Source organism: Aegilops tauschii, chromosome 5 (genome assembly GCF_002575655.3).
Source record: "Aegilops tauschii subsp. strangulata cultivar AL8/78 chromosome 5, Aet v6.0, whole genome shotgun sequence".
Classification (NCBI taxonomy): domain Eukaryota; kingdom Viridiplantae; phylum Streptophyta; class Magnoliopsida; order Poales; family Poaceae; genus Aegilops; species Aegilops tauschii.
This window is the reverse complement of record NC_053039.3, coordinates 492,286,787-492,309,698: the sequence shown is the minus strand read 5'-3', so window position 1 is coordinate 492,309,698 and position 22,912 is coordinate 492,286,787. Positions and strand designations below refer to the sequence as shown.

General features: G+C 47.9%; 1 protein-coding gene across 1 annotated transcript; it reads left to right on the top strand.

Moving 5' to 3' along the window:
* The first annotated feature begins 2,017 nt into the window (after positions 1–2,017).
* Positions 2,018–4,353, top strand: LOC109760895 (protein DETOXIFICATION 16-like). Its single transcript, XM_020319694.3, has 7 exons — positions 2,018–2,816; positions 2,920–3,006; positions 3,102–3,158; positions 3,296–3,534; positions 3,632–3,750; positions 3,860–3,946; positions 4,036–4,353. Exons 1-7 carry the CDS (start codon positions 2,026–2,028, stop codon positions 4,084–4,086), a joined length of 1,431 nt encoding a protein of 476 aa, XP_020175283.1. The 5' UTR covers positions 2,018–2,025; the 3' UTR covers positions 4,087–4,353.
* The last annotated feature ends 18,559 nt before the right edge of the window (positions 4,354–22,912 follow it).

Sequence of the window (22,912 nt, the reverse complement as noted above, 5' to 3'; positions counted from 1 at the left end):
TTTATTTATTATAACATTCCAGAATTTTGAATTTTGGGATGTTACAATGGGCACCGGAGGTGGGCCTGGATGAGCACAACCCACCAGGGCGCGCCTGGGGGCCCAGGCGCGCCCTGGTGTCTTGTGCTCACCAGGGTGGCCTTCTCTGGTACTTATTTGCTCGTGTCTTGTGCTCACCAGGGTGGCCTTCTCATATATTCCATGAAAATCCTCGTGAAGTTTCAGCTTGTTTGGAGTTGTGCAGAATAGGTGGCCTGACGTAGCTTTTCCAGGTCCAGATTTCTAGCCGCCGGAATTCTCCCTCTTTGTGTGTACCTTGCATATTATGAGAGAAAAGGCATTAGAATTACTCCAAAAAGCATTATTATGCATAAAAACATCATAAATAATAGTAGGATAACATGATGCAAAATGGATGTATCATCATACATGAAATGTCATGCAAGTGAAGACCATGCTCGCACAAGAGGGTGTCGAGCCGCAACAATATCTAATCGTCACCAAAAGCTTCGAGCAGTGAGGGTTGTCGTCATTGTTGACGAGGGAGAGAAGACATCATCGGCACCGCCAAAATCCTATTTGGGATGCTCCGACAGTCTCGCGCCGTCCTCTTCTCCGCATTCCACTCCACTACGGCAAGCCCTTTGGCAGCCACATGCCGCCCTCCTTCGAGCAGCCAATGGTCAATCTGATTCTCAGACGTGATCTAGCCAGTTCGACCACTGGCCACTGGAAAATAACCTTGCAGATTGTTGCACCAGCCATGTCCGATGGCCACCGCCTAGCCTTTGGTGTGCGGCGCCGCCGCTACTGCACACGTAGCATAGACAAATCTGCTCGTTAATTGCTTCAAGTCACAGGATAAAATCCCGCCTGTTACATGGCTTGCAACGACGCCCACATCTGCAGTGGCCGCACACCAGCTGCGGCTGTGATCTGGTTTATCCTTATGCCGTCTCTCATCGCCATCAAATCATCCCGAATTGCCGCATCTGCCAGCCTGAGACCATGTGGATCACAACCAAGGACGGCAACATAGCCCCGCCACCGCCGTCGGCCGCGCGGGATTCTCCTGCGGCGTCCTCCGGCGGCGGCAGGGAAACAAATCTGAGATGAGGAGGCGCTGGGAGGATGAAGGGAACGCCACCCGTGTCGCCCGTCTGGACGACGCGGGGACTTCTATTGTGAATGTGGAAGGGAATAGAGCAGAGACAGAGAAGACACTAAAAGGGGATGGAGTCACCACCCTAGTCCAACCCATTAGCTATGAGAGGCGTAGTGGATGATGGTGAAGCGGAAAAGACAACAATTGAAAGCACAAGACTTCAATTTCAGTTTTAATCGCTTCATTTGCTCAATGTTGCAGGTACAATTATTCGTTAGAGATAAACTTTACTTTTGACGAATAGCGATAGAACTAATCTAAATCTATGTTTTGCCTTGTACTCCAAGCCTCTTGCATGGTGTATTCTTTGTATACCCTAACGGGGGTCACATCAATACACCAAGGATTCTATAGTTTCTATATTTCGATCTTCTCTATCTAACAAAAAAAAAGGTGCGCTCCTGGGAAAAGATCAAACTACTATGAGGTGCTTTTGGAAGCATCCTAGTACGAACATTCACCACTACGTCAAAGAGGAGGGGCGGCCATAAGTTGAGTTGCTTTAATTAGTTGATGCAGCCGAATGCCAAAGCGTGGTTGGCAAGTCGCATTTCATATTGTCTGTTGCTGTTTGGGCTACTAGCAGTGCTCGATTTACTACTTGATCAGTCGCATCATCGCACGGTCGTCCAACCAATTTTAACTGAGAGGAACGTTCCTCGTGCATAAGCATCAAAGCTTGGTTGCTCGCACCAATGTCTGATGCTTGGCGGCCACGGTTAACTGATCACCACCAAACCACCACTGGACTGAAGATTTTTAATAAATACGTACAGTACGCTTCATGTCCCCTGCTTCCTCACGAATTTACTCCAGCTTCCAGTCCTCAGCTGAAGCTAGTAAGTAAAGCTGACAAAAATATGCAGAACCCGAGCGTAGACGAGCAGCCTCTGCTCGTGGCCGGATCCGTGGAGCGGGACGAGAATGTGGCCGCGTCGGAGGCGAAGCGACTGCTGCGGCTGGCGGGGCCGCTGGTTGCAAGTGGCCTCCTCCAGTGCGCGCTGCAGCTGGTGTCCGTGATGTTCGTGGGGCACCTCGGCGAGCTTCACCTCGCCGGCGCGTCGCTCGCCACCTCCCTCGCCAACGTCACCGGCTTCAGCTTGTTGGCCGGCATGGCGAGCGCGCTGGACACGCTGTGCGGGCAGGCGTTCGGCGCGCGGCAGTACCACCTCCTGGGCGTCTACAAGCAACGGGCGATGCTGGTGCTCGCGCTGGCCTGCGTCCCCATCGCCCTCGTCTGGACCAACACCACCCGGATCCTCCTGTTCCTCGGCCAGGACCCGGCCATCGCCGCCGAGGCCGGCGCCTACGCGCGGTGGCTCATCCCGTCCCTCGTCCCGTACGTCCCTCTCACGTGCCACATCCGGTTTCTGCAGACGCAGAGCATCGTCGTGCCGGTCATGGCCAGCTCCGCCGTCACGTCGCTGAGCCACGTCCTCGTGTGCTGGGCGCTGGTGCACAAGGCGGGCATGGGGAGCAAAGGCGCGGCGCTGGCCAGGGCCGTCTCCTACTGCACAAATCTGTCTATACTGTCCATGTACACGAGGCTGTCCGGCGCTTGTAAGAGGACATGGAAAGGGTTCTCCATGGAGGCCTTCAAGGAGCTGCGCCAGTTCGCGGAGCTCGCCTTCCCGTCGGCCATGATGGTTTGGTGAGAGAGATCAAATCCTCAACAAGTCTTGTTGATCGTCGATCGGATGCATGCGTATCTGGTTTCACTAATGAATTGTTTTTGCGCCTTTTCGAATGTGTAGCTTGGAGTGGTGGTCGTTTGAATTGCTTGTGCTGCTCTCTGGTCTGCTGCCTAATCCTAAGCTCGAAACCTCAGTATTGTCCATATGGTAATATCCTTTGCACGCATGTGCCAGGTGCAATTTCAACAATTTTTTGCCCTTTCAATCTTTCCAAGTCGTGCATTAATTATTGAATCCTGCAGTTTCAATACTGGCGCTCTCATGTTCATGGTGCCATCCGGTCTCTGCACAGCCATAAGGTGTCGTAATCGTATCGTATTGTGCCCCGAAATTCACAAACAAAATGTGGAATGCTTTCTCCCCCAATAGCATGCTGATTATTCTCTTTGCTTTTCCCCGGCCGGCCGGCCGCATATACATATCCAAATCAATACAGTACACGCGTTTCCAATGAGCTTGGTGCCGGTAGGCCTCAGGCAGCGAAGCTGGCGACCAGACTGGTCGTATGCCTGGCCCTGCTGGAAGGCTCGGTGATCTCTGTCACAATGATTCTGCTACGCAGATTCTGGGGCTACGTGTACAGCAACGAGGAGGAAGTCGTGGCATACATCGCCAGGATGATACCTGTTCTCGCCATGTCTTTCTTCATGGACGGAATCCATACTTCTCTTGCAGGTACGGCCGGGCCGGCATACTACTACAAGATTAACAAGAAATCTGGACATATGATGGCAGCATGCATGATCTTTGTCTGAACATTAATTAATTTCAGGTGTGCTAACTGGATGCGGTGAGCAGAAGATCGGCGCGCGTGTCAATCTTGTCGCCTTCTACTTGGCAGGCATCCCCTTGGCCGTGCTACTTGCATTTGCCCTGCATTTCAACGGGATGGTATGTACGTATAAGTCCTACTACAGCATTCATTAGCGTATCCTTTCACTGGCCATGTGAATGAATATGCATGAACAACCCCAATTGTTGCGCTTCTGCTTCCAAATAGGGGCTTTGGCTCGGCATCGTTTGCGGCAGCCTCACCAAGCTTCTGTTGCTCATGTGGATCGTACTTTCTATAAACTGGGAGAAGGAGGTACGAACCCGAGATTTGGATAGCACCGTAATACTGTATTATTTTTCTTTCTCGGGACAGCAATATGTTGTTTTTCTATTCGATTCCAGGCAATCAAGGTAAAAGACATGGTGTTAGGATCTTCTCTTCCGGTTGCATGAAGATAATATATCATGCGGCCAAATCGCATGTTGTGGTCTGAATGGTTAAACGGCCTTTCGAGCTCTCACGTTAATTCCTAGAAAACACACCCAAAAAAAATGTTGAGTGAGATGGACCAATGATCGAATCTGGAATTCATTTCAAAGGCTGGTCCTACTCATTTCGTATGAGACATGGTTTTTCTATGTGAAAATTGTTTGATTGCAAAATGAACAGTTGTCCTTTCCATTGATGATGATATCTACTAGTCCTAAAGGGTGAAACAAATGGACAGACCCATTCGGGGGGATGCAAAGAGAAGACACGACAGTTACAAGAGGCGATTATCCTTAATTAATCATATCTATTTAATTCTTAACACTCCTCCATACTCTCCGCTTTGACTATGTAGAAATCATCTTGAAAAATACTCCTCCAAAAACCTATGAAAAAATATGAGAAGATATACATGATACGCCATAGAAACTCTTTTAAAAAACCTAGTGAAAAAATAAGGAGAAAATGACATATCATAATGCTTGTATTACTATTGCCTCATTAAAAACCTTATATAAAAAACCATTTAGGAAAAATTCATAAAAAAGAGAGTGCAATATCAAATATCCGAAGATCTCGAACATGTTAGCATGGGAGCAAACTCCCCTTGAATCTTGCGAAACACAAAGTCATCTCCTACTTAGCATATTTCTTGAATGAAGAACTTGGTAAATAATTTGGGAACAAATCACCAAGATTATGGTATGACTTCGTTTGCAAAATATTTATCTTCCCACCTCTGTATAACCCATGGTGAAGGAAAATACTTTCGGAGCAATACTTTGTAATATTGTCCTTCATAACATGTTTGCATCGGCGTAATGTAAACAACATTATCTTCATGGATAACGATGGATGGTTTCAATGAACGAATCCCACTTCAACTTTCAACAAAGTTCATCATTATGTGAAGTCATAAACATTCATGTTATGCTCCATACAAAGCAATGACTTCAGAATGATTAGCGGATGCATCCACTAAAGTTTGTCTTGTCGACGTCCAATGGAAGGTGTGTTGGGAAACGTAGTAGAAAACAAAATTTTCATCCTACGATCAAACCAGGAACACTATGAAGGTGCATTAATGGTTTAGATCAGATCCTTGCCAACTCCGAGCTGCAGCGACAGAAGAGTCGGTGTAGATAGTACTTGAAGTCTCTCGAACTGTTCACGAACTATCCCTCGAACAGAAGACCGAAAGCACGGCCTCTCCACAGTTTGCAAGCGTACGATCTTCACGATCCGGCAACACTTTACAGTCTAGAGCTAATCATCGCCGGAGAATTAGAGGGAGAATATTAGAACCACCCTGGGCTTCTAATTATGAGGACTAGAGAGGATTATATCTAGCTCTAATTGGATCAACTAGAACTAGAACTAGAGGAGGGTCCAAAACTTGACTACAAAGGACAAAATCCTCTAGTATATATACTTTGAAGGGAGAGGGAGGGGCTTCCCTCCACTTGCGCCAGCCTAGGGGCTGATGGAGTCCAATTCCACCTCCCAAATTTGGCCTCCCCTTTGGGCGCCTCCACTAATGGGCCTTAGGGCCCATTAACTCTCCCCTAATAGGCCTTTTCTTATTTTCTTTATCCCATTGACCATAACTTCCAGGGGCCTCCTATCATATTAGAGCCCTTTATAATTTATATTTAAGTCCTCGGAAACAATTTCCACCTATATATCAATTCCCGGTATTACCTGCTAAACCCCAAAACTCTTCCGATAACTCCGAAACGCTTTTGGTTCCTCTCGAAACTATTTTGAATATTAATGAAACTATTTCATAAATTTGCTCTACAAACACTCACCAGACATTACCTTAAGCTTGTGACCCTGTAGGTTCGCCAAAACATAGACATGGACAAAACCCCTTTCGTTCAATGATCAATAGCGGAACCGTGGACATCCATATCAGTCCCTATCAGTACACAAATGACATTCGAGTGAACCTTTGGGTATCATGTGCTATTCCCTTTGCCTCACGATACTTTAGAAAACCCGAGGTGAGATATATTGGTATCCTCTTGAGTCATTCTCATGCTCACTATTCCGGTCTCCTCGTTACTGTTTTTTTTGTTCTTTCTTGTTGACATACTCCGGCATCCCTGTGACCTAGTCACCTGTGTCTGGCCAGACAATGATGGATGTCTTATGATGTCTACTATGCAACTTTTATTTTTGTAGACTCTGTTGGGCCTCCAAGTGCAGAGTTTTGTAGGATAGCAGCAAATTTCCCTCAAGTGGATGACCTGAGGTTTATCAATCCGTGGGAGGTGTAGGATGAAGATGATCTCCCTCAAACAACCCTGCAATCAAATACAAAGAATCTCTTGTGTCCCCAACACACCAAATACAATGGTAAATTGTATAGTTGCACTAGTTCGACGAAGAGATGGTGATACAAGTGTAATATGGATAGTAGATATAGATTGTTGTAATCTAAAATAATAAAAACAGTAAGGTAACAAGTAATAAAAATGAACACAAACAGTATTGCAGTGCTTAGAAACAAGGCCTAGGGTTCATACTTTCACTAGTGCAATCTCTCAATAGTGCTAACATAATTTAATCATATAACCATCCCTCAAAGTGCGACAAAGAATTACCCCACCGTTCTTATCAATAGAGAAGAACATAAGATGAAATTGTTGTAGGCAGCAAACCACCTCAAAGTTATCCTTTCCGATCAATCTATTGAGCCATCCCTATAAGTGTCACCAACAACCCTAGAGTTCGTACTAAAATAACACCATATGATACACATCAATCAACTCTAATGTCACCTAGATACTCCAATGTCACCGCAAGTATCCGTGAGTTAATTATTCAACATGCATCAAACAATTTTAGATTTAGAATATTCAATCAAACACGAAGAACTTCAAAGAGTATCCCAAAGTTTCTATCGGAGAAAGTAGGATGAAAAAGTGTATCAACCTATGCACCTAAATTACCTCAATGTCACCTCGAGAATCCGCAAGTTGATTACCAAAAAATACATCAAGTGACTCAATAAAATACCCCATTGTCACCACGGGTATCCACATGCAAGACATACATCAAGTGTTCTCAACTCTAAAATATTCAATACGATAATAATGAAACCTCAAAGGGAAAGACTCAATTCATCATAACAAGATAGAGGGGGAGAACACCATATGATCCAACTATATTAATAAGGCTCGTCGTACATCATGATCATGGTAAATCAAGAACACGAGAGAGAGAGAGAGAGAGACAGATCAAACACATAGCTACTGGTACATACCCTCTGCCCCGAGGGTGTACTACTCCCTCCTCGCCATGGAGACCGCTGGGATGATGAAGATGCCCTCCGGTGATGGCTTCCCCCTCCAACAGTGTGCCGAAAAAGGCCTCCAGATGAGATCACTTCTGTAACACCCCGGATGTAACTTTCCATATTTGTAACTCCAACTGTTGCCATTTTCGGCTATGTGTTATGATATTCCCTCCGAGGTCGGGTTTTGTTTTTCATTTTGTATTTTTGTTCATGTCATGCATCTCATGTCATGTCATCATGTGCATTGCATTTGCATACGTGTTCGTCTCAGGCATCCGAGCATTTTCCCCGTTGTCCGTTTTGCAATCCGGCGCTCCCACCTCCTCCGGCGCACCCCTCTTGTTTTTCTTTCGTGAGCGGGTGTCAAACGTTCTCGGAATGGACCGAGGCTTGTCAAGTGGCCTTGGTATACTACCGGGAGACCACCGGTCAAGTTTCGTTCCATTTGGAGGTCGTTTGGTACTCCAACGGTTAACCCGGCAACCGCAAAGTCCGTTTGTGTGTGCAGCAAAAACCCCTCTAAGTCATCTCCATGCTCTAGGTCGTTCGATCATGATCGTGTGGGTGAAAACCGCACCTCATTTGGACTCTCCTAGCTCCCTCTAGCTATATATATGCATCCCTCCCGATTTACATTCGCAGTCCAAACCCTAACCCGCTCCTCCGCGCCGCCGGACGTGTCCGCCCGGCGCCGGACGAACCGTCCGCAGCCAGCCGCAGCGCGCCACGTGGCGGGCCGTACGTCGCGCCGCCGCTGCAGCCCGCAAGCCCGTGGCCGGCCCCCGCCGGGCCTGTGCCCCCTCGCCCGAGCCCGCGGCGCCCCGCCCTCGTGCCGCCGCCGTCTCCCTCGCGCCTCCGCCAGCCGTCGCCGCGCCGCCGCAGTCGTCGCGCCGCCGCACCCGCCCGCGCCTCCGCGCGCCGGCCGCTGCGCCGCCTCCCGCTGGCGACCGTGCCCCCTCCGACCGGCCGCCGTCGCCCTCTCCTCTCCCGTCGCCGGCGAGCAGGCCCGAGCTCGAGCTCCTCCGATCCGATCTGGTCAAACCCGAAGGTTGATCCCGAGATCCTCCCCGAAATATTTCCAAGTCATATGATTTTCTCAGTATATTGCTATGTTCATCGCATCATAACTCTCTGTATATAGCTCTGTTTCACGCGTGTAATATATTGAAATGTTCGTCTCGAGATGCTCTTCATTTTGTTCCATTGAACCATGTTCATTTGAGGCCATCTTGATGCCCAAATCTCTGGTGCAAGAGTGCTAGTTGCTGTTATCTGCTGTTACTTATCAGAACTTGGAGATTTGTTATTTTTGTATCATTTAATCTGTGCATCTTATGGGCATGATATCTACATGTGTTTTGTTGTATGCCATGCCATCTTTACAAAGGTGTATGCCATGTATTTTTGTGATCTCTGTGGTGACTAGCACAAGCATTCAAACTAGGCTCCGTAATGTTTCTGATTTCAGGGACTTAGTGATTTCTCTTAAGTCTTTGTCTGCTGTTATTTTGTTGCCATGTAAACTTGATGCTACAGAGAGATCCATGCATATTTTGGAGATGTTCAGTAAGGATGTTTTGTAGATATTGTTGTAATTGATCCATTCCTGCCCTTGTTTGTAATTATGGAGTGCCATAGCATGACTCAATCTTGCTCTACGTTTGCTATAAAATATTTCTGGCAGATTGTTTACGTGTTATTCAATCTTGCCAAGCTTGTTGTAGTTGATACATACATGCTATGTACTTGCTCTTGTCATGGATAGCTTCATAATCATGCCATCTTGCTGTAGGTATGCTTGTTTTGTCATGCATTGCTTTGTGGTGAGTGCATCAAGCTCACCAAGATGCCTTCATATTATTGTTTCTGCCATGATCTGTTTTCTGCTAAGTCTGAAACCTGTTAACAAAGCTTGCTATGTTTACATGGTTGCCATCATATCTTCTGTTCCTTTTTGGCTTATGGTCAGTAAGGGACTTTTGTCATATGCATCTAGTACAATACTGCCATGCCTTGTTTTGCCATGTTAAGTTCCTGTAGCATGTTGATTTCGTGCTCTGAATATTGCTACCTGATGCTGTTTCAATCATGTCCAGTAATTTCACCAAGTCTCTGAACCTGATTTCTTTTGCACTTTGCCATGCTTGTTTGAACCTGTTATGTTGTGATCTAGCCGTATCTTAGTGTTCATCTTTTGTCAAGCATCTCCTGTAGATTACTGCTATATGCTTTGTTGCTATGTTGGAGTGCTGTAGCATTGTTACTTGTTGCATTTTAAGTGCTATCATGCTGTTAATCGCAGATTCGTGTCATTCTTGTTTTGCTTGCCATTTGCAAACCGTGCATCCGTTTCCGGTGATCCTTATATCGATTTCAACCGAAATCATCTCATCTTTCCAGTGGCATGCTTGATTTGCCAAGTTACTGCCTTGTTCATCATTTTCCTTCCGGAGCACGCATATGCATCGCATATCATATCTTTCATATCATTCATGTTTTGCATCATGTTGCTTGTGCATCCCCCGTGATTGATTGTGGTTCCGTTGCTTGTGTTCTTGTTTTGAGTAGAGCCGGGAGACGAGTTCGTGAACGAGGAACCTGTTGTGTACGCTTACGAGGATCAAGCTTTCGACAACTCTGAGAACCTTGCAGGCAAGATGACCATACCCTCGAAATCACTTCTATCTTTGCTTTGCTAGTTGTTCGTTCTATTGCCATGCTGCGCTACCTACCAGTTGCTATACCATGCCTTCCATATTGCCATGTCAAGCCTCTAACCATCCTTTCCTAGCAAACCGTTGTTTGGCTAAGTTACCGCTTTTGCTCAGCCCTTCTTATAGCGTTGCTAGTTGCAGGTGAAGATGAAGTTTGTTCCATGTTGGAACATGGATATGTTGGGGTATCACAATATCTCTTATTTAATTAATGCATATATATATATTTGGTAAAGGGTGGAAGGCTCGGCCTTATGCCTGGTGTTTTGTTCCACTCTTGCCGCCCTAGTTTCTGTTATACCGGTATTATGTTCCTTGAGTTTGCGTTCCTTACGCGGTTGGGTGATTTATGGGACCCCCTTGACAGTTCGCCTTGAATAAAACTCCTCCAGCAAAGCCCAACCTTGGTTTTACCATTTGCCACCTAAGCCTTTTCCCCCAGGTTTTCGCGAGCCCGAGTGTTGAGGATATAGACCTTAGAGTCACCCGCCAGGAGGGGCCGGGTTACTCGTACGGTCGTTGCCAGAAGCCCGGAGCCAAGTTTGAAGACGATGGGCCAGAGATGGGCTGAGACCCGGATATGGCTTAAAGCCCGTAGTTGTAATCATTGTTATGGTAGAACTTGTAGTGTAAGACAAGTATAGTTGAGAGTCCGAGCCGGACACTCTTATGAGCCGGCCGGGACTCTGAGGGCTGCTGGGCGTCAGCCTCCCTATATAAAGGGACGACCCGGCAGCGGTTTAGGGGCGAGAACAATCTCATCGAGAGCCGGGATAGCAAGTTTAGCTCCCTGGTGATCGTAACCCTAATCAATACCATCTCAACTGGACGTAGGCTTTTACCTTCACCGTAAGGGGCCGAACCAGTATAAACCCCCGTGTTCCTTGTCCCACTTAACCCCTTCAAGCTTCCTAGTTGCAATGGCTCCACGACTAAGTCCCAGCTCGAGGACATCTGCCGTGACAATTCCACGACAGTTGGCGTCCACCGTGGGGCCAGCGCACGGTGGATTTGAGTTCTTGAAGGGCAGCTTCGAAGGGCTCAAGGGATACGCTGTGGGCCGGATGACCAAGAGTCGTCGCGGCAAGCTCTACATCGACGATGCAGACTGGGGCCCCGACGCCGGCTCAGTTGAGTACGGGTACCGGGTCCCCTTCGGCGGAATTCATGTCTTCATTGGCAAGATTGGTGAGCCAGGCCCTGAGCCGGATCTCTGCGCCGATCTCATCGAAACGGCTCAGCGCGCACGACCCGCCCGGGCCCGGCCTGCCTTAAGGCGCGCTTTTGTGGGATGCATCCATGGAGGGCCCTCTGATCCATCTGGGTCTGGTGATGAGGCGGCCGCCGGCTCTGACGGCGAGTCGGCCACCGATGAGTCAAACTCGTTGTACCAACTTCAAGATGGCAGGCTCATGGGTTGTTCCGATGGTGACAGTATTCCGGACCTTTTTGAGCCGCCAAGTCAGGTTGGAGTTTTTATGGCTGGTGCGCAGCCTGTTCAGAACCCCACTGCCGGATCGGGAAACCCGGTGCCCTCTCCGGCTCAGGTACTGATGGATCTCACGGACAAGATGACGGCCCTGTTAACCGCCACGGTTGACCCGGCGGATCAAGTCCAGCATGATGCGGAGGTGGCACAGTTGAAATTGGATATGATAAAAGCTAAAGAGGATCTTGCAGCGGAAGGAATCAGGCTGGCTGCGGAGCGGGCGGCTCTCGATGCCCAGACTCAGCTGATTCAGGCGCAGTCCTTCCAACTCACGATGGATCAGAACGCGGCCAATGAGGTCATGAGAAGGAGGCATCAAAAGGCCCAGTCCCGACTCCCGCCGGTTTACGATCCACGCAACCTCTTCAACACGCCAGGTGTAGGGTCTAGTAACCCGCCAGGGGTCATAGCACCCGGGTCTGGACCCCTTATTCAGCCACGAGTGATGGGGCCTCCCCAGGTGCCCCCTGCCCCGCCTCAGTATGTGCCAATACCCCCGGGTCATTATAATAACCCACTGGAGAACATGGTCGCTGCGGCAGCACGGCTGGCGGCTCTCCCCGTTGACGGCGACTCTCCGACGGCCATTGAGACCCGCCGGGTCAGGGAACTCCTTCAGACAGCACTGGCGCAGCAAGAGGCGTACTCCTACAGCCGGGACAGGATCCACTCGACCCCTCGTCCAGGCCAGAGCCCGAGTTACAGCCGGCACATGGTCTCAGCAACCGGCTCAAGTAACGTCCGACGCCATGACCCACCCCCTGGCCATGGCCCGGCTCGTAATGGAGCCTTTTACGCAGCGGACCAAGCGCGGCAAGAGGCGGAGCAAGTGCCTCAATTGACGGCTTACCAGACCCCCCCCGGCTTATCCGACGACTTCCGTGGATGTGGGTATCCCTACCAGGACCGGGGGTGTCCCTTGTTTGGTGCCAGCTATCCGTAATGAACGTCTACCTAAGGACTTCAAAGGCCCTAGGAAAGTGCCTAACTACACAGCTGACTTACAACCTGCAGCCTGGATTGAGAGTTATGAGATGGCTATGGAATTGCTGGAGGTCAGTGAGGCGGCCATGGCCAAGTATTTCACCATGATGTTAGATGGAACTGCCCGCACATGGTTGAAAGGGCTACCACCGAATTCCATTGGGTCTTGGGCTGAGCTGAAAGCCCGGTTCATCCAAAACTTCAAGGATACATGTAGGCAGTCTATGTCAATTGTGGATTTGACTAACTGTAAGTAGCAGGAGGTGTTGGGGAACGTAGCAGAAATTCAAAATTTTCTACGCATCACCAAGATCAATCTATGGAGTAATCTAGCAACGAGGGGAAGGGGAGTGAATCTACATACCCTTGTAGATCGCGATGCGGAAGCGTTGCAAGAACGCGGATGAGGGAGTCGTACTCGTAGCGATTCAGATCGCGGTTGATTCCGATCTAAGCACCGAAAGAACGGTGCCTCCGCGTTCAACACACGTGCAGCCCGGTGACGTCTCCCACGCCTTGATCCAGCAAGGAGAGAGGGAGAGGTTGGGGAAGACTCCATCCAGCAGCAACACGACGGCATGGTGGTGGTGGAGGAGCGTGGCAATCCCGCAGGGCTTCGCCAAGCACCGTGGGAGAGGAGGAGGAGGGAGAGGGGTAGGGCAGCACCAAAAGGAGACTTTCTCGTGTGTGTATGGCAGCCCAAACCTCAAGTATATATAGGGGGGAAGGGGGCTGCGCCCCCCTTAGGGTTTCCACCCCCAAGAGGAGGCAGCCAGCCCTAGATCCCATCAAGGGGGCGGCCAAGGGGAGGAGAGGGGGAGGCGCCCCACTAGATGGGCCCTAAGGCCCATCTGGACCTAGGGTTTGCCCCCTCCCACTCTCCCATGCGCCTTGGGCCTTGGTGGGGGGGCGCACCAGCCCACCTGGGGCTGGTCCCCTCCCACACTTGGCCCACGCAGCCTTCTGGGGCTGGTGGCCCCACTTGGTGGACCCCCGGGACCCTCCCGGTGGTCCCGGTACATTACCGATTTCACCCGAAACTTTTCCGGTGACCAAAACAGGACTTCCCATATATAAATCTTTACCTCCGGACCATTCCGGAACTCCTCGTGATGTCCGGGATCTCATCCGGGACTCCGAACAACATTCGGTAACCACGTACATGCTTTCCCTATAACCCTAGCGTCATCGAACCTTAAGCGTGTAGACCCTACGGGTTCGGGAACCATGCAGACATGACCGAGACGTTCTCCGGTCAATAACCAACAGCGGGATCTGGATACCCATGTTGGCTCCCACATGTTCCACGATGATCTCATCGGATGAACCACGATGTCGGGGATTCAATCAATCCCGTATGCAATTCCCTTTGTCCATCGGTATGTTACTTGCCCGAGATTCGATCGTCGGTATCCCTATACCTTGTTCAATCTCGTTACCGGCAAGTCTCTTTACTCGTTCCGTAACTCACATCATCCCGTGATCAACTCCTTGGTCACATTGTGCACATAATGATGATGTCCTACCGAGTGGGCCCAGAGATACCTCTCCGTTTACACGGAGTGACAAATCCCAGTCTCGATTCGTGCCAACCCAACAGACACTTTCGGAGATACCCGTAGTGCACCTTTATAGCCACCCAGTTACGTTGTGACGTTTGGCACACCCAAAGCATTCCTACGGTATCCGGGAGTTGCACAATCTCATGGTCTAAGGAAGTGATACTTGACATTAGAAAAGCTCTGAGCAAACGAACTACACGATCTTGTGCTAGGCTTAGGATTGGGTCTTGTCCATCACATCATTCTCCTAATGATGTGATCCCGTTATCAACGACATCCAATGTCCATGGTTAGGAAACCGTAACCATCTATTGATCAACGAGCTAGTCTCCTAGAGGCTTACTAGGGACATGGTGTTGTCTATGTATCCACACATGTATCTGAGTTTCCTATCAATACAATTCTAGCATGGATAATAAACGATTATCATGAACAAGGAAATATAATAATAACCTATTTATTATTGCCTCTAGGGCATATTTCCAACAGTCTCCCACTTGCACTAGAGTCAATAATCTAGTTCACATCACCATGTGATTAACACTGACAGGTCACATCACCATGTGACCAACACCCAAGAGTTTACTAGAGTCAACAATCTAGTTCACATCTCTATGTGATTAACACTCAATGAGTTCTGGTTTGATCATGTTATGCTTGTGAGAGAGGTTATTAGTCAACGGGTCTGAACCTTTCAGATCCGTGTGTGCTTTACGAATATCTATGTCATCTTTGTGGATGCTACCACGCGCTATTTGGAGCCATTTCAAATAATTGCTCTACTATACGAATCCGGTTTACTACTCAGAGTCATCCGGATTAGTGTCAAAGTTCGCATCGACGTAACCCTTTACGACGAACTCCCTTTCACCTCCATAATCGAGAAAATTCCTTAGTCCAGTAGATACTAAGGATAAGTTCGACCGCTGTCATGTGATCCATTCCCGGATCACTATTGTACCCCTTGACCAACTCATGGCAAGGCACACTTCATGTGCGGTACACAGCATAGCATACTGTAGAGCCTACGTCTGAAGCATAGGGGACGACCTTCATCCTTTCTCTTTCTTCTGCTGTGGTCAGGTCTTGAGTCTTACTCAATACTCACACCTTGTAACACAGCCAAGAACTCCTTCTTTGCTGATCTATTTGAACTCTTTCAAAATCATGTCAAGGTGTGCGTTCTTTGAAAGTATCATCAAGCGTCTTGATCTATCTCTATAGATCTTGATGCCCAATGTGTAAGCAGCTTTATCCAGGTCTTCCTTTGAAAAACTCCTTTCAAACAACCCTTTATGCTTTCCAGAAATTTTACATCATTTCGGATCAACAATATGTCATTCACATATACTTATCAGAAATGTTGTAGCGCTCCCACTCACTTTATTGTAAATACAAGTTTCTAATAAACTTTGTATAAATCCAAAATCTTTGATCATCTCATCAAAGTGTACATTCCAACTCCGAGATGCTTACTCCAGTCCTTGGAAGGATCGCTGGAGCTAGCATACCTTTTAGCATCCTTAGGATCGACAAAACCTTTCTGATTGTATCACATACAACCTTTCCTTACGAAAAACTGGTAAGGAAACTTGTTTTGACATCTATCTGCCAGATTTCATAAATGTAGCTAATGCTAACATGATTCCGACAGACTTAAGCATCGCTACGGATGAGAAAATCTCATCGTAGTCAACTCCTTGAACTTGTGGAAATATTCTTTGCCACAAGTCGAGCTTCATAGACGGTAACATTACCGTCCAAGTCCGTCTTCTTCTCAAAGTTCCATTTATCTCGGATTTCATGGCTTCTAACCATTTGTCGGAATATGGGCCCACCATCGCTTCTCCATAGCTCATAGGTTCATCGTTGTCCAACAACATGACTTCCAAGACAGGATCACGCACTACTCTGAAGTATTACGCATCCTCGTCATCCTACGAGGTTTGGTAGTGACTTGATCCGAAGTTTCATGATCACTATCATAAGCTTCCACTTCAATTAGTGTAGGTGCCACAGGAACAACTTCCTGTGCCCAGCTACACACTAGTTGAAGTGACGGTTCAATAACCTTATCAAGTCTCCACCATCCTCCCACTCAGTTCTTTCGAGAGAAACTTTTCCTCGAGAAAGGAACTGTTTCTAGAAGCAATTACCTTTGCTTCCAGATCTGAAATAGGAGGTATACCCAACTATTCTTGGGTATTCTATGAAGATGCATTTATCCGCTTTGGGTTCGAGCTTATCAGCCTGAAACTTTTTCACATAAGCATCGCAGCCCCAAACTTTTAAGAAACGACAACTTAGGTTTCTCTAAACGGTGTCGTCTCAACGGAATTGCGTGGTGCCCCTTTTAAAGTGAATGCGGTTGTCTCTAATGCCTAACCCATAAACGATAGTGGTAATTCGATAAGAGACATCATGGTATGCACCATATCCAATAGGGTGCAGCTATGATGTCCGGACACATCATCACACTATGGTGTTCCAGGCGGTATTAATTGTGAAACACTTTCCACAATGTCTTAGTTGTGTGCCAAACTCGTAACTCAGATACTCATCTCTATGATCATATCACAGACATTTTATCCTCTTGTCACGACGATCTTCAACTTCACTCTGAAATTACTTGAACCTTTCAATAATTCAGACTTGTGTTTCATCAAGTAAATATTCTCAGCATCTACTTAAATCATCTGTGAAGTAAGAACATAATGATATCCACTGCATGCCTCAGCACTCATTGGATTGCATACATCAAAATGTATTACTTCCAATAAGTTGCTCTCTTGTTCCATCTTACTGAAAACGAGGACTTTAGTCATCTTGCCCATGTGGTATGATTTGCATGTCTCAAGTGATTCATAATCAAGTGAGTCTAAACGATCCATCTGCATGGAGTTTCTTCATGCATATATACCAATAGACATGGTTCGCATGTCTCAATCTTTTCAAAAATGAGTGAGTCCAAAGATCCATCCACATGGAGCTTCCTCATGCGTTCTATACCAATATGACTCAAGTGGCAGTGCCACAAGTATGTGGTACTATCATTACTATCATATATCCTTTTTGGCATGAACATGTGTATCACTACGATCGAGATTCATTTTAGGTGCAAGACCATTGAAGGTATTATTCAAATAAACAGAGTAACCATTATTCTCCTTAAATGAATAACCGTATTGCGATAAACATAATCCAATCATGCTCAACGCAAACACCAAATCTCGATAGTAGAGGGAGCATGCGATGCTTGATCACATCAACCTTGGAAACACTTCCAACACATATCGTCATCTCACCTTTAGCTAGTCTCCGTTTATTCCGCAGCTTTTATTTCGAGTTACTAACACTTAGCAACCGAACCGGTATCTAATACCCTGGTGCTGCTGGGAGTACTAGTAAAGTACACATTCATATGACGTATATCCAATATACTTCTGTCGACCTTGCCTGTCTTCTCATCTACCAAGTATCTAGGGTAGTACTGCTTCAGTGACCGTTCCTCTTATTACAGAAGCACTTAGTCTCGGGTTTGGGTTCAACCTTGGGATTCTTCACTAGAGCAGCAAACGACTTGCTGTTTCATGAAGTATCCCTTTTGCCCTTGCCCTTCTTAAACTAGTGGTTCTACTAACCATCAACAATTGATGCTCCTTCTTGATTTCTACTCTCGCGGTGTCAAACATCGCGAATAGCTCAAGGATCATCATAACTATCCTTGATATGTTATAGTTCATCACGAAGCTCTACTAGCTTGGTGGCAGTGACTATGGAGAACTATCACTATCTCATCTGGGAGAATAACTCCCACTCGATTCAAGCGATTGTGGCACTCAGACAATCTGAGCACACGCTCAACGATTGAGCTTTTCTCCCTTAGTTTGCAGGCTTAGGAAACTTGTCAGAGGTCTCATACCTCTTGACGTGGGCACTAGTCTGAAATCCCAATTTCAGTCTTCGGAACATCTCACATGTTCTGCGACGTTTCAAAAACGTCTTGGGTGCCACAATTCTAAACCGCACTGAACTATCACGTAGTTATCAAAACGTGTATGTCAGATGTTTCGTAACATCTACAGACGACGCTGAGGTTCAGCACACCGAGCGGTGCATTAAGGACATAAGCCTTCTGTGTAGTAATGAGGACAATCCTCAGTTTACGGACCCAGTCCGCATAATTGCTACTACCAACTTTCAACTAAATTTTCTCTAGGAACATATCTAAACCAGTAGAACTTAAAGCGCAAGACATAATTCGCAAAGACCTTTTGACTATGTTCATGATAATGAAGTTCGTCTGATTAATGAACTCCCACTCAGATAGACATCCCTCTAGTCATCTAAGTGAAACATGATCCGAGTTTAACTAGGCCGTGTCCGATCATCACGTGAGACGGACTAGTCAAGATCGGTGAACATCTCCATGTTGATCGTATCTTCTATACGACTCATGCTCGACCTTTCGGTCCTCCGTGTTCCGAGGCCATGTCTGTACATGCTAGGCTCGTCAAGTCAACCTAAGTGTATTGCGTGTGTTCCGAGGCCATGTCTGTACATGCTAGGCTCGTCAACACCCGTTGTATTCGAACGTAAGAATCTATCACACCCGATCATCACGTGGTGCTTCGAAACGACGAACCTTCGCAACGGTGCACAGTTAGGGTGAACACTTTCTTGAAATTATTATAAGGGATCATCCTACTTGCTACCGTCGTTCTAAGCAAATAAGATGCAAAAACATGATAAACATCACATGCAATCAAATAGTGACATGATATGGCCAATATCATCATGCTCCTTTGATCTCCATCTTCGGGGCACCATGATCATCCTTGTCACCGGCATGACACCATGATCTCCATCATCATGATCTCCATCATTGTGTCTTCATGAAGTTGTCACGCCAACGGTCACTTCAACTTCTATGGCTAACGCGTTTAGCAATAAAGTAAAGTAATTTACATGGCGTTATTCAATGACACGCAGGTCATACAAAATAATAAAGACAACTCCTATGGCTCCTGCCGGTTGTCATTCTCATCGACATGCAAGTCGTGATTCTTATTACAAGAATATGATCAATCTCATACATCACATATATCATTCATCACATCTTCTGGCCATATCACATCACAAGGCACATGCTGCAAAAACAAGTTAGACGTCCTCTAATTGTTGTTGCAAGTTTTTTTTTACGTGGTTTGTAGGTTTCTAGCAAGAACGTTTCTTACCTACGTATGACCACAACGTGATTTGCCAATTTCTATTTACCCTTCATAAGGACCCTTTTCATCGAATCCGTTCCGACTAAAGTAGGAGAGACAGACACCCGCTAGCCACCTTATGCATCTAGTGCATGTCAGTCGGTGGAACCTGTCTCACGTAAGCGTACGTGTAAGGTCGGTCCGGGCCGCTTCATCCCACAATGCCGCCGAAACAAGATAAGACTAGTAGCGGCAAGAAGAATTGGCAACATCAACGCCCACAACTACTTTGTGTTCTACTCGTGCATAGAAACTACGCATAGACCTAGCTCATGATGCCACTGTTGGGGAACGTAGCAGAAATTCAAAATTTTCTACGCATCACCAAGATCAATCTATGGAGTAATCTAGCAACGAGGGGAAGGGGAGTGAATCTACATACCCTTGTAGATCGCGATGCGGAAGCGTTGCAAGAACGCGGATGAGGGAGTCGTACTCGTAGCGATTCAGATCGCGGTTGATTCCGATCTAAGCACCGAAAGAACGGTGCCTCCGCGTTCAACACACGTGCAGCCCGGTGACGTCTCCCACGCCTTGATCCAGCAAGGAGAGAGGGAGAGGTTGGGGAAGACTCCATCCAGCAGCAACACGACGGCATGGTGGTGGTGGAGGAGCGTGGCAATCCCGCAGGGCTTCGCCAAGCACCGTGGGAGAGGAGGAGGAGGGAGAGGGGTAGGGCAGCACCAAAAGGAGACTTTCTCGTGTGTGTATGGCAGCCCAAACCTCAAGTATATATAGGGGGGAAGGGGGCTGCGCCCCCCTTAGGGTTTCCACCCCCAAGAGGAGGCAGCCAGCCCTAGATCCCATCAAGGGGGCGGCCAAGGGGAGGAGAGGGGGAGGCGCCCCACTAGATGGGCCCTAAGGCCCATCTGGACCTAGGGTTTGCCCCCTCCCACTCTCCCATGCGCCTTGGGCCTTGGTGGGGGGGCGCACCAGCCCACCTGGGGCTGGTCCCCTCCCACACTTGGCCCACGCAGCCTTCTGGGGCTGGTGGCCCCACTTGGTGGACCCCCGGGACCCTCCCGGTGGTCCCGGTACATTACCGATTTCACCCGAAACTTTTCCGGTGACCAAAACAGGACTTCCCATATATAAATCTTTACCTCCGGACCATTCCGGAACTCCTCGTGATGTCCGGGATCTCATCCGGGACTCCGAACAACATTCGGTAACCACGTACATGCTTTCCCTATAACCCTAGCGTCATCGAACCTTAAGCGTGTAGACCCTACGGGTTCGGGAACCATGCAGACATGACCGAGACGTTCTCCGGTCAATAACCAACAGCGGGATCTGGATACCCATGTTGGCTCCCACATGTTCCACGATGATCTCATCGGATGAACCACGATGTCGGGGATTCAATCAATCCCGTATGCAATTCCCTTTGTCCATCGGTATGTTACTTGCCCGAGATTCGATCGTCGGTATCCCTATACCTTGTTCAATCTCGTTACCGGCAAGTCTCTTTACTCGTTCCGTAACTCACATCATCCCGTGATCAACTCCTTGGTCACATTGTGCACATAATGATGATGTCCTACCGAGTGGGCCCAGAGATACCTCTCCGTTTACACGGAGTGACAAATCCCAGTCTCGATTCGTGCCAACCCAACAGACACTTTCGGAGATACCCGTAGTGCACCTTTATAGCCACCCAGTTACGTTGTGACGTTTGGCACACCCAAAGCATTCCTACGGTATCCGGGAGTTGCACAATCTCATGGTCTAAGGAAGTGATACTTGACATTAGAAAAGCTCTGAGCAAACGAACTACACGATCTTGTGCTAGGCTTAGGATTGGGTCTTGTCCATCACATCATTCTCCTAATGATGTGATCCCGTTATCAACGACATCCAATGTCCATGGTTAGGAAACCGTAACCATCTATTGATCAACGAGCTAGTCTCCTAGAGGCTTACTAGGGACATGGTGTTGTCTATGTATCCACACATGTATCTGAGTTTCCTATCAATACAATTCTAGCATGGATAATAAACGATTATCATGAACAAGGAAATATAATAATAACCTATTTATTATTGCCTCTAGGGCATATTTCCAACAGGAGGGTGAATCCACGACCCATTGGGTTCGCCGGGTCAAGGAGATCATACATTCATCAGATAAGATGGATGCCGGCTCTGCAGTCTTAATGTTGGAACAAAACTGTCGCTTTGTGCCCCTAAAGATGAAACTCGGGCGACTTAAACGCGACTGCACCGATATGGGTACACTAACGGCGGCTCTTGTCAAGTACGCCGGTTCCGATGGTACCAAGGATCCCCCTTCAGATGATGAAAGGACAGGGAAGGGAAAGAAGAACGGCAATGGCAAGGGTCCTCAGTTTAACCCGGGGAACCAAGGAGGAGGCAAGTGCAAGGCCGATGGCAGCCTAGAGTTTGTAGCCAATGCCAACTCCCAAGGTAACAACCAGCGACGCAAGGGGAGGCCCCCTCCCCGAGGCGGCGGGTCAGGTCCAACGCTGGAGCAGCTGTTGAATGAACCTTGTCCAAGGCATGGCTCTAGAGAGAAGCCATCGACTCATCTGTGGAAGGATTGCGCGATCATGAAGGCCTTTAAGAATTACAATGGCCCGGGCGGCGGCTCAGGTGCTGGCGGCTTTCATGGCCCGGGCGGCGGCTCAAATTCCGGTCCTCAGAATGGTCAAGGGGGCTTTAATCAACAGGCTGGCCAGGGTCATCAACAGCAGCAGGGGGGTTATCAGACCAATCCAAAGCAGCTAAGCGGTGGACAGTATCATGTATTCACCACTAGTCTATGCAAGCGAGATCAGAAGCTTCACAAGAGGGCTGTGAACGCTGTTGAGCCGGCGGTCCCACGCTACTTACGATGGTCTGAGCAGCCCATAGTGTGGAGTAGGGAGGATCACCCTCCTCGGGTGGATAACCCGGGCCACTTGGCCTTAGTGGTGGCTCCTCAAGTGGGAGGATATAAGTTCACAAAGGTGCTCATGGATGGAGGCAGCAGCATCAACATCCTCTATTATGAAACTTTTCGTCGTATGGGGTTGGTTGATAAGAACCTCAGCCAGTCCAACACTATCTTTCATGGTGTAGTACCTGGTAAGTCGGCTTATCCAGTTGGCAAGATCGAATTGGAAGTGGCTTTTGGTGATGAGAATAACTACAGGGTGGAGAAATTGACCTTTGAAGTGGTCAAGATAAGAAGTCCATACCATGCTATATTTGGACGGCCGGCTTACGCCAAGTTCATGGCACGGCCGTGTTATGTGTACCTACAGCTCAAGATGCCGGGTCACAATGGGACCATTACGGTTCACGGCAGCCGGAAAGTGGCTCTGGGATGTGAGGAAGGCGACGCGGCTTATGCAGAATCTGTTTGTGCTACAGAGGAGTTGAAGTTTTACAAGGACAATGTTGACCCAACAGACATGACCTCTCTGAAAAAGCCGACTACGGAAAATGAGCCGGCGATGAAATT

Excerpts from the sequence above, each read along its gene's own strand:
- LOC109760895 (XM_020319694.3), top strand. The coding sequence starts at position 2,026 with ATGCAGAACCCGAGCGTAGACGAGCAGCCTCTGCTCGTGGCCGGATCC. Across the intron at positions 2,817-2,919 it reads CCGTCGGCCATGATGGTTTG|CTTGGAGTGGTGGTCGTTTG; the intron begins GTGAGAGAGATC and ends TCGAATGTGTAG. Across the intron at positions 3,007-3,101 it reads ACCTCAGTATTGTCCATATG|TTTCAATACTGGCGCTCTCA; the intron begins GTAATATCCTTT and ends TGAATCCTGCAG.